Genomic DNA, 12412 nt, shown 5'->3' on the forward strand with positions numbered 1-12412 from the left:
GGCTGCTGTTACCACAAGCCGCCAGCAGGGGCGGCAGAGTCACGCACAGGTTCAAATCTACAGGCCAGGGTTAGTTTAGAGTTATTTATTTAGCTGCTTTGTGATCACAAAACAAACAAAATAATTCATTATTAACTTTAATTCGACTTGAGAAGAAACTATAATGTGTGATCATTCAGAAGTATAGAATACAAGGGCAGTAGTTGATCAAATGTGCACAATATTCTCAGAAAACCATTATCAAATGCTGAAATCACATCATTTTATTTTCCATCTTCTATTCTGCCTAATCCTGTGCAGGGTCGCAGGGCGCTGGGCAGGATACACCCTGGACAGGTCATCAGTCCATCACAGGACAACCACACACACACACACAGAGAGTCAGAACATACAATCTCCACACAGAAAGGCCAGTATTAGAACCTTTTAACTCTTCTGCAGCCCTTTTTGTTTTTCTATGATAAAGGTAATATTCTCATTTCCAGTCTGAAGCATTACAGTAACTCTGAGCTGTAATTTTCTTGCTCTGACAATATTTTCCAACAGATGGTGATTCATGAGTGGCCTTTACAGTAACTTGTTACCAAACCACACAAGACCACACAGAAATGCCACCAAACAAGGGAACAGAAAATGTAGTTAGTCTTTCAGATTCACTTCCCTTTTCTACTGTATATTAGACACAGGTGGGAGGGTGGAAACTTTAAGAAAGAGGAAACCATTCAGTCAGAAACATTAATCCATCCACATTTCTCATCTGTTTATTTATCTTTATATAGTGAGTTACAGAGAACTGATCCCAGCTGACTATGAGTTCATTCTGAACACATCACCTCTTCATCACATGGCCAACACAGAAAGAGACACAGTCACACCTTCAGACAATTCTGTCACTAATTCATCTAAAACATGTGTTTTTGGAGGGTAACAGAGCAAACCCACACATGCACAAGGAGAACTTACAAATCTGTGTGCAGTTTGCATGTTCTTCCTGTGCTTGTGTGGGTTTCTCTGGCTGCTCTGGTTTCCTCTGGGGCTATTTTGTGACTGTAAACTGGCTGTATGTGTGACTGTCTCTGTGACCCTGCTGTCCCTCTGTTAGGATTGACTCCAGTGACCTTGAATTGGTTGAGGCGGTATGGAAGCACTCAGGACTCGGTGTCCTGGATGAAGCGTGCCAGGCTCTGCTCCAGTTCGTCCCAGCTCAACACTTTTGTGCTTTTCTGTAATAAAGCAGAAGAGAGGAGTGACGCCAAACAGCTGCAAACATGAAGAATTAAGACAGATTCTGCTTGTTCCATCAGACTCACCTGTTGGTGTGTCCCGGTGTGCCCTGCTGTCCGTTTGGAGGTTTTGAACTTGTTGTGTTCAATTTGCTTCAGTCTTTGGTACTCCTGGTTTGTCTCCTCCAGCTCCCTCTTCAGAGCCAGAATCCTCTCATTCTGATCTACAATCTGCTGAAAGGCCTCCTGCTTGGCTTTCTGCTCCTCCCTCCTGCCACATGCCAAGACATCATGAACGTTTGTAACATTTCTTCTGATGAATGAGGACTCGAGCCATCTCCCTCACCTGATGGCAGCAGCCTGCGCCAGTACTCTCTCGTGGATCTTGATGTTTTCCAGCCTCTGCTGCTGCAGCTGCTTCTGTTTCTGCTTCTCCTCCAGGATCCTCCTGCGTTTCTCCTGCTGCTCTGTTTGCTGAGCCTCTTTCAGACGGGAAAGCCGAACCCTCAGCTCCGCCAGGGACATTTCTTCCAGCAGCCCGTGGCCTGAAGTCTGGCATGGGACAGGTTAACTGTGACAGACAGCTCCAGGAGAGAGCGTGACATTTAAAATGACATCCTCCCTTTATTTCACTCACCTCTGTGTCATCGAAATTCTTCACTCTGATGTGAGAAAGCGACTCAATGCTGTGGATTTCCTGGATGATTTCAAATTTTCTGCACAGGTTGGCCTGAGCCTCCTCCAGGGCCTGACGGAGGAGCCCTTGGCTTTGCTCCGAGACTTCCTTGACTGTGAAATGTGCATAAAACTGATGAGAACAAGTGGGACTATCGTGGCAAATCTTCAGCGTATCAATGAGGACACGTACCTATGCTCTGCTTCCATTTCTGTATCTTTTCTTTAGCTGCTTTTGAATGTTTGTGGCCTTCGGCTACCGCTTGCACCAAGTCTCTCAAAGTTTTTTCTTCTTGTAACCTTTTCTGGGCATAACTCTGCATCAGCTGAGCTGTCTATAACAAACAAAGCAACACGTTTCCTTTCGGCATTCAAAATGTTCTGAAATTGTTTTAACACGGAATGTTTTGTTCTCATTAGAAATATTACATTTATGTGATCATCTGTATTGTTACCATCAGTTTCCAGGTGTTTTATACCCACCTCTTCCCTCTTCATCTGCGCGGCCTTTTGGTTTTGTTCAGCCATTCGATGGCGAGCCAGAGCGCCCTTCTTTTCGCTGATGCGTGCCTCCAGGCGTCTGCACCCAATCTGCTTCTCCTGGAGATCCTTCTCACGCATCTCCTGCTGCCACTGCAGGAAAGACGAGGGCTCGCCTCCCCCCTGCACCAGTCTCTCTAAACTGTGGTTGAAACACGCAGGCAGTAGCTTCAAATGGGTGTTTTCAGTATATTGAAGCCTTCTCACTGGGATCGTTATCTTACAGAATTGGAAATAAATAAATTCAAATGTCTTGTTACTGTATTTTAGAGTAGGTGAAACTACTCCAGCAGAAGTAGAAGTGCACAAATTTGTGTGCAAAGACACTTTTGTAAAAATAAACGAATTGTGATTCAACTTGTTTAGTTAAGTATAGTACAAGTTCTGAAAGTACAAAGTAAGTATGATTTTTTTTAGCTTTCTTTAAAGACAATGTATTATAGAAGCAGCTTGATAATTTTTGGTGATTATGACACACACACACACACACACGCACGCACGCACGCACACCCACAGACCCACACACACGCGCGCACACACAAAGTACATTTCAGAACACATATTGTATTACTGTTGTAAATGGCTGAAAGCAGGGCTTCTACTTTGACTCAAATACATTTTGAACACTACTTTCTTTCCAGTGGATGTCAGATTAGCACTTCTGCTAACACATTGGCACATATTTCATTAAGAGCAGAGTATTTGGAGGTGACCGGGGCTGTGTGGTACCTCTGCAGCTCCTCCTCCATTTGACGCTCATGCAACGCCTCCCTCCTCAGAACGGCTGCATTGTTGAGCTTCACCGGACGGTCGCCCGCCTGTCAGAACCACACAAACCCACTAAGCACATGAATGAATGAAAATGTTTAGACTGAATTCTGGTGTGCAGGCGAAACTATCACAGCTCACCTTTTTACTAGACGGCGTCCCAGAGGAGTGATGTGAATCAAACTTCAGCTTTGAGTTGAAGTCTTCCTCAATCTGCGACATCACTCTCTGTGAAAAAGAAAAAAGAATGACTCAGCAGAAATGTAAGAGTGAAGTGATTTTTTTCTTCCACATGAATGTTAGAATTTACCAAACAACCAAGTAGAATTTGTTCACATCAAGTAAAATGACCAAAAATAAGGATAGTTCCATTTTTCACATGTTTATATTGATACATGATTAAACTTCATCTTTTAACAGTGAAATCACCATATTTGGAAAAGTCTTTTTTCTTTCCAGGTTAAAACTAACAATGACAATGTTTTTTAAAGCAGTGCTGAACATTGAGATGGCATCGTTTTTGCAGGAGTGTATGAACTATAAAGATAGATGAGATTTGCTCATGATAACATAAACACTGATGTGCTTTTGCTCCATATATGATGCACATGAAACTAATGCATGTTACAATCTAGTGTCCAACATTTACCCCGCACATGCAAAAAAGTAAGATTTAGGAAAATAGCACATTATTTTGTGAGATATTAGCAGTCAGTAATGTAAAAAATGTAGAGAGGCAAATGCATATACTATCCTCTAACTGCAAATATAAATGGCATACAATAATGTCGTCGTCCCCCCCCCCCCCCCCCCCCCCCCCCCGATTTTAAAAAGAGTAGCCTCTAAAAAAAAATGAAGAAGAAGAAAATAGTTTTACCTTCGTGTGTTCGGACTTGTGTGGATTAGCACATCTGAACTGTTTCACATTCGCCTCATAAAGAAGTTCCTTTAGACAAAAAGAAAGGTGTGAGGACAATGTACAGCCAACAAAAAACATGCAATAGAAATACACTTGTATTTTCAACTTTAATGTTGTAACATTTGGATAACAGACCACCGTCCACATTTAGATGTTTGGGATTTGAATGGCGAAAGCAGAAACTCTACCTCAGCTTTTTGAAGGTTCTTTTGTTTGATCTCATCTATGATCTCCTTCTCCTTTGGAGACCTGTAGGTGCTGTTCGGTACCTACAAAACAAAAACCTCATGAGTGATGCTCTCTGCACTATCTATTACTGATGGGAATCTATGACAGCACTCTACAAATTGAGATTAATAGCCAGAAGAAACATCTGTCTTTGTATATATATGCATCGGTGAGGCTGACTGGTTTGGACTTCTCCTGCTGTGGGATGAGCTCAGGCCGGGGGGGGAGTCGTAGCTTTGGTTTGGAGAGAGAGAACTCCCGAGGCTCAGTGGTTCTGATTGCACTTTTCTTGACCTGACTCCTTTGGGGCATTTTCACAGCAAGCTGGTCCATGACAATATTGATCTCGGGGCGCCATCTAAAGGACACACAACCATCACTTTAATTTTCTTTTTTCTAGTTTCAAAATCTAAAATCATTCCGTGCTGGCTATTCTCACCTGAGCAGAGGTCCAATCCATTGTTTCTCCACAAATGCAGCATCATAGATGTGATTCCATTCATCTTGTATCCACGTGGTGAGGTTTGAGAAGAAGAAGCTCAGGAACTGACCACACAAAGCACACATGTTCACAGATTGCGCCACATCTGAATGATCGATTGCTGTTTCCCTTCGTCGAAGCAGCTCTGTGGTGTTTACTAAATGTGTTCCTTACCGTGTGCATCTTCTGTGTGTCCAGGGATTTGACAATGCTTCTGAAACGCTCAAGCCCAAGGTCATCAAGAGCAAACGCAGTGAGGTAACAGATAACTGAGAAGCAATAGAAACATGTTAGTGTAATGTTATTTCATTTAACTATGAGAACCACTGCACTAACTATACATCTAAACTGAAAACCTGACAAAACTTTTTTTAAATATCAAAGAATTACCACAGTAGTAGCCTTCATTTTAATTTATTTTGGGGCGTCTAGCAAGTTTACCTCTGGTTATACTTTTGATTGTGGGTATAAGGTTACTTCAGGTTTTACTTACTGGAAAACTGACTGCGATCCCTCTTGGACAAACATTTTCCATGCTGGATGTAGAAACCTTCGACAACTATATCCAGCATGTTTTGGTGATCAACACAACCAGACACGGCATCTAGTATGAACGTTTTCTGCAGCGTATTCACCTTCAGAAACAACAACAAAAATGTTTATTTTAAAGAAGTGAACGACAGGGACACGGAGCAGACATATCTACCTGCAGATCCTTCGAAGCATCTTCTATAAAGTCATCCAGACATTGTCTGCCAGCCTGGAACTTATCCAGCAGCGCACAGGCTTCTTTCACAAGTGATCCATAGTTCGATGCCATCTAAGAAAGAAAGAAAGAAACAGAAAAGGATGGACAAATCGTTTCCTTTAAGTCTATTGATAAACACATGGAAAGCTTTTAAAGGAAATCCCGCAACATGCATGTAGGTGCCAAATGTTTATCTGCATGAACTAATGTCGTGTCATTGTTGCTTAGCAACACAGAGAAAACGTAAACAGAAACGAAGCCCGGCCCAGCTCGATTTATTCCGAGAATAATAATTAAAAAAAAGGAAAAAAACATGTCGCTGTTTTTTAACTGTTAGGGTCTTTACATTTAATCTGTTTTGATCAACATGTACTGTCGGTGGTTTTTAATCCGTAGAGATTAAGAGAGTCCTCACCTTTCGTTGGCTGCCATAACAATACGTATGACGGAGCATGTTGTGACGCTGCCCTGCGTTATATTCAAGTGTCGTCGTAAATGTTGGTTCTGCACCGCCGATTCTCAATCTCAAAATACATTTATCAGAAAAAAAAGCTTATATATTCAAATAATTACAGCCAAATGAGAGTAGACGGCCAATATGTATGCAATGCTATTCTAGATAAATAATTGGTAGAAATTCTTGATGTGTGACTAACCTCACATCTGGGTTTGAGGGTGTTAGTGGGGAAAAAAGCTGATTACTGAACAAATCACATGAAAACTGGGGTTAAAGCCAGTCTCACAATGCATCATGATTCCAGGCTTTAATCTGATTAAAATAATCAGATTATGTCGTAAAAGCATAAACAAAGTCATTAGTTTGCCATCATGTTGTCACAAACCTGAAAAAAAAATCAATTTTGATTACAAATGTTCATAACTACTGTCATCATTAATAACAAGGCGATCCTACTTAATTGTAAGAAGAAGAAGAAGAAGAAGAAGAAGAAGAAGAAGAAGAAGAAGAAGAAGAAGAAGAAGAAGAAGAACAACTATTGGTGAGTCCAAAGGGAAAAATAAATTCTGAAGAATAAGAGATTGATATACAACTTTAATGTCAGAGTTTAGTTTGATTTCATTCTCAGAGGAAGTCAGAATTCAACGTTTTTCCTCGGGATTTATTCAGACTCCCCTGAATCTCAAAAGTCTGACATTAAAGTAAAAATAAAACTATCTGACTTTATCGGAGTTTATTCTGACTATCTCCGTTTTTTGTGATTGAGACTTAAATCAGAATTCTGACACAAATCTCAGAGTTTCATCTGACTTCCACTTTAAAAAGCATCTGAATTCAAATTTTCTTCTCAGAAATTTTACTTTAAAATGGCAATATTACGAATTTTTTTTTACTGCTTTTATTCTTCTGAATGAATTCAGAGATTTAAATCACAATTCTGATTCAAATCTCACAATTAACTAATAATCGGAATTTGGATTTACTTCTCAAAAGTTTGAGTTTAAAATAGTAATTTTAAGAAAATATGAATTATACTGTGAAAGAAATCCGGAACTAATCTGATATTTACCACCAGAATTCAAGCAATAAATCTGTAAGAAAATAAAACATAATAATAATCTCAAGAGAAATATCTAATATATGTAATTAAACGTCAGAACTAAAAAAAATTCTCAGAATTCATTCAGACTTTTTTCCACTTAGAATCGAAATTTTCTTTCTTATAATTCAGAGAGTTAAATCAATATTCTGAATCAAATCTCAGAATTTAATCTGACATTTTCCCTCAGAATTCAAGAAAGAAGTGACATTTGTTTAATTAATGAATAATTTTTTTGGGGGGAAAACAAACAAACAGGAAATGTTTGAATAATTACTGGGATTAAAGTCAGAATCGTGTGAGAACAGATTAAAAAATCAGATTAAATCCCTCCACACAGTATTTTGTGACCATTCTGGGCGGAGGGGATGGAGCTTGGTGTGTGGAGCGGGCCCTGAACGCATCACTTCCTGGGAAAGTGGGAGGTGAATGTTGTCAACGTGACTGTCATCGAGCAGCGTTCGTGGGGCAGCGGAGAGCCGAGCTGTCGGTGCAGAGCGGAGGAGCCGTCGGTGCTCCGGTTGTCTGTGTCGTCGGGAGTTGGAAAGTGACCGGGCAGGAGGAGGGGGGGAGACCGACCGTGAGACCTCGGGATTCCAGGAGAAGATGGGAATAAGTCGTTTTTTCCGAATATTTCCTGGCGGAGCCGCGTCGCTGTAACGTTCAGGGAAACTCGTAGCGTACGTTGTGTTTTAGACGTTTTCCCATTTTTTTTTCTCCTTCTTCTTCCTTTTCTTTTTCTTTTTCTTTTTTTTTTGGGACTCCACCAGCCCTTCGAGCTAGCTTTAGCCAGCCCGCCGCCGAGCCTGTCAGACAGCAGCCAGGTACCGGAGAGGAGGAGGAGGCGGAGGCGGAGGAGGAGGAGGGCTCGGTGACAAAGGAAGGTGGCGAGGGAACGATGAACCGCTTTCGGAAGTGGCTGTACAAGCCCAAGGTAAGTTACCGACGATCCACCCGCCACCTGCCCGCAAAACACACCCGATCCCCGGCTGCACACACACACACAGACCCTCACAGCTGCTAACGTTAGCTGATGTTTATGTGTGTGTCAGCCAGCAGCTCGTCCCTTTGTTGTTGTTGATGCTTTTGTTTTCAAACCCCAATCAGAGCTAACGATGTTCCGGGCTCCCACTGACTCACTCACTGCTGCCCTCAGCTGACACTGTCATCCAGGATCCTCAAAGGTTTTCTCCTTTACTGTCCTTATCATCAAATCACAGCATTGTTAACTACAACAATGTGGAGTCAAACACAAAGGAGCACATCATGGTGCACAATACAAATAAAACTCGGAATAATGTCATCGAATTCAAAGACGCAGCTAAGTTGAAATAGATTTTATATGCAAGACCATCCTAACAATTGTAACTTCTGATCTTTTTATCTATGGAGAATTGAACCATTTATAGTAAAATACTTTCAATTCCTACCACATGAACAATTTCAAGATTAAAAACCACTAAGTGCCATAGAATCTGTAGCAAAAATGAGCTTGGAACTGTCTAAATCTGATATATTCTTTACTGGATTTGTGAAAGGGGTGCTAAAATCTTGCAGACATGTCTCACATAGTTTTCATTATATTACCAGTCTACAATGTAAAGTGCTATCAGCAGCAAAGGTTGACAAACATGCCCCCAGTCTGTCTATCAGCTTGTTTTATGAACGCTGCCATTACACAAGAGGTTACAATTTTTCATATTTTATCAGAACATCAATCAGGTCATGGTATTCACGAACTTTGAGTAAGAAGTGTGCTTGAAAAGCAAAGGAGCAAAAAACACCTCGGTTTTTTTTTTTATCTCCTTTTGACATGGAGAATGCAAGCTTTGTTTTTATTGACAGAAATGATAAAAATCCTGTGAATATTTAATGTTGTTTTTTGTCATTTTCATTTATTTGACATTGTCAGTTCATAAAAAAGCATTAAGAAAACAGTTAGTTCTGTGTGGTCTTTTGCCCAATAAAGGGTTAAAGAGTATAGATTGTAGGAAATGAAAGGTGATATTCGCATTGTGTGAGTTGAGATGCTTTGCCTTGGTAAAATGTTTCCCGTTCAAGCTTTGGGCAATGACTCAATATGTTTGTTTTCGTAGCTGTTTACTTAAGTGATTGATGGTTTTTGAGTTCACATTGATTTGATTTTGTGGGTTGATAGCGCCCACAATCTAAAAACTGCAGCAATGCTTGTTTCAAAAGTGAAACAACAGTCCAACGCTGCCCGGAAAAACACCGTCTGTCAGCAAAAATGATCAGTTTTTTTAGGGATGCTGGAGTGGTAATGGATGTGTGGTGATTCTTTAAATCACGCTCAGGGTGTGGAAACATGCCTGACACAGCAGAGGAAGTATTAAAGGCCTTGTTAAATGAAGAGTTCAATATATGCCAACTGCAGCACCTTTGAGGACGAGAGAGCACAAACCCTTCTTCGGGGCACCAACCAGCTTTTTAGCCTTTTTCTTAACCTGTGTGTGTTGTCACGCCTTGCATGTCTGCCGTATGAGCTGCGGATGAAAGGTTGACCTTGCTTCATGGTGGCAAGTCATTGGCCGCAGCGTGGAGAGTTTTGGGTTCACGTCAAGGTGTAAGGTTTAATATGCAGGATCCGAGTTCAGTTACAGAATCAAACAACACCTGTAATCTGAGTTTTTGCTTCAGTCATGTCAGACAAGGCTTAGATAAAAGGCCTGTGATTACCTGCCATCCACCTGCTCGCCACCACATACACACACCTGCGTCATGGGCCCTTTCTGTGTGAAACCACGTTTGCTGTCACAGCGTTTTTGCGGTGCATTGTTGGCCAGTGTCGGGGCTCACCAGTGCATTGTTACATTTGCAAGTGACGAGTGCCCACAAAGTGCTGAGCTATTGCATCAGAGCCTTTTCTGCCAAATCACGGCCTTGGCAGGAATTAACAGAATTACACATAAGTCTGTGGGATTTAAATGACCAGTTGTGCCTCAAAGGAGCCAACTGAGAAGTGCTAAAAGCCTCCGTAATTACGCCAATCAGCATCAATTGACAACAGTAATGAAAGGAGGGCTTAGCTTATTTTACGCTCCCGATACTGAGCAGCAGTGTTTGTTTCTGCTCTCCCAGAAAATATTTCTGTAGTAATCAAAATTGGCGTGCAGCCCCCATATTGTGGCAATTGTTGCTGAACACCTCGTAGCTGTGTCGCTTTGCATGAACGGAGAGTAGTTTATTACTGAACTGTGTTCTCCTGGAGATAGAAAAGTGATGAATCAGCATGTTCCCCTGACTTGAGCTGAGATATCGATATTTGCAGAGCCATTCTTTACCTCCTCACATAAGTCCCACAGAGCAGGACTTTCAGTGCCGCGCCATCCCAGGAATAAATACTTGAGTTAGTTACTTTGTATTAAGTAACTTATATTTAGAGATGTATCTTTGTTTCCCGCACTTGTCTGTATGACTGTTGTTGTGACACATCAGCTGAGCTGTCAGCACTGTGTGGGTCAGTCTGATTAATCAGATATTTTAAGCTGCATTTGCTCTTGTGAGGGGGATACACATTTTGGCTGTGAAGCAGAATTCAGCATAACACCTGTTCTTAAAATGAAGGGACTTATGCGCTAATGACAGTGAGAGCAAAGCAGTGGAGATAAACTTGCAACACACAGGAAGCTACTGTTTACATAGATACCCAAATAGATCCCCGTGGACCCTGGCGAATGCAAATGTTTGATTACAGCAAGACATATTTTATGTGGCAGTTCAGATTCAATGAGACGCTCCTTCTCCAGTAAGCAGGAGGTTTCAGAAAAGTTACTGTTGAGACAAAAGCTCCAGCTAATGCAAACAACTGGAAGAAGATGGAGAGACAGCAGCTCCACAACTTTTTTTTTTAATTATTATTATTATTCTTTGTGCTTACATAGACACAAATAGTGGGAATACCAGCCTGATTTCCAAGTCACCAGCACTTCACTGTCAAAAATAGTGATTTTACTGTTATTCCCAACATTGATCATTAGAGTGCTAACCCCTGAAAGCGTACAAGTAAATATAGATGTTCTCTTTCTTTATAAGTTAACTCACCCACAGTAAAGACATCATGCACTAAGGTACCTTTTGCGTTCCTCCTGGGCTTAGAAACTGGTTTAACACGTTTTGTGTGAATAGTTTCTTGTCCAAATAGAAGATATCATGAAAAAAAAAATAAAACTGCTCATGAGAAGCAGAAACCAGCAGAGAGGCATTCAGAAGAGCTGCAAAGATGAGACCTGGCTCCAGTTTCCAGGCAGCCGAAGTGGCCAGCACCTCTTCACCTCTCATTCATCAGAGGAAAGTTTGTGGGGTGACTGATGGAGGGGGAGATGTCAGGACTCTGAACCTGTTCACTTCCTGTGTAGCCCCCGTTTGTCACTCCGGCACCATTCTATCAAGCATTCAGGAACTGACCTTCAGCCGCACGCCACCTCATCTGTCAGTGTGACGGCTCACTCCGGGCCGGGGGCGCTCACCTCCGACTGCTTGACACTCCCTGTTTCAATCCCACCTCCTCCCTTCTCCTCAGGCTGCACTCAGCCTTATCTACATAGCTTCTGTTTGCTTGAAGTCAAGAAATGTGAAATAAAGTTTTGTGTGAGTGTGATATAATGGAAAATGGTAAATATATATATATATATATATATATATATATAATGGTAAAGCCTCGCAGTCTCCCTGTAACCTGGAAGCTGAGTCGTTCATCTGCTTGTATGTATAAATTTATTGGTTTGTATGTATGTATTTTACCAACTTTTCACAAAAACTACTCACCCAAATATCATGATATCATTTTTATGACTGATTTGCCATCATCCAAGGACCACTTGATTAGATTTTCGGACGTTAACAGCAAACAGTTTCTTAACAAATCCAATAAGAATTTCCCATACAAAGCGGATGAGAGCGGCACCTCGTGGAGGAGATCAGCGTCTGTTGCCATGGAGATGCTCCCTGCTCAGTGTTTCACACAGTGATGTAGCTACCTGACCTACCTAGTGAACATTGATATGAGCTTATGGCTAACATGCTCGTGATGCTGACTCGGTTCAAACAAAAGTGTCTGGCGAGGGATTAACAAGAGTAACTATTTATAGAACTGTCATATTATCAGATGTGTAATCTTAATTTCAAAAGTTTCTGTTAAAATGGCTGTGAAGTCTGCAGACACCTGAGCTAGAAGCTGTGACTTCATCTACATTTTAGTTATCTTGATTGATTCTAACCAACAGTTCAGTTTTCATAACGAAAACAGAAAAAAGA

General features: G+C 41.3%; 2 protein-coding genes across 3 annotated transcripts in view; one reads left to right on the top strand and one right to left on the bottom strand.

Moving 5' to 3' along the window:
* Positions 1 to 738: 738 nt before the first annotated feature.
* Positions 739 to 5654, bottom strand: cfap99 (cilia and flagella associated protein 99; the record flags this gene model as incomplete). Its single annotated transcript, XM_080479876.1, has 15 exons — positions 739 to 1223; positions 1311 to 1494; positions 1570 to 1775; positions 1861 to 2012; positions 2092 to 2233; positions 2382 to 2580; positions 3168 to 3256; positions 3348 to 3434; positions 4084 to 4152; positions 4314 to 4394; positions 4534 to 4711; positions 4793 to 4899; positions 5009 to 5103; positions 5328 to 5469; positions 5541 to 5654. 15 exons carry the CDS (start codon positions 5652 to 5654, stop codon positions 1149 to 1151), a joined length of 1920 nt encoding a protein of 639 aa, XP_080336002.1. The 3' UTR covers positions 739 to 1148.
* Positions 5655 to 7569: 1915 nt separating this feature from the next.
* Positions 7570 to 12412, top strand: part of zfyve28 (zinc finger, FYVE domain containing 28) — a 29640-nt gene continuing 24797 nt past the window's right edge. For both annotated transcript variants that reach the window (XM_080479482.1, XM_080479483.1), the window contains exon 1: positions 7570 to 8072. In XM_080479482.1, the coding sequence (XP_080335608.1) occupies positions 8037 to 8072 (36 nt within the window). In that variant the 5' untranslated portion in view covers positions 7570 to 8036. The remainder of the gene's footprint in view (positions 8073 to 12412) is intronic.

This window comes from Lipophrys pholis, assembly GCF_963383615.2.
Source record: "Lipophrys pholis genome assembly, chromosome: 14".
Lineage (NCBI taxonomy): Eukaryota > Metazoa > Chordata > Actinopteri > Blenniiformes > Blenniidae > Lipophrys > Lipophrys pholis.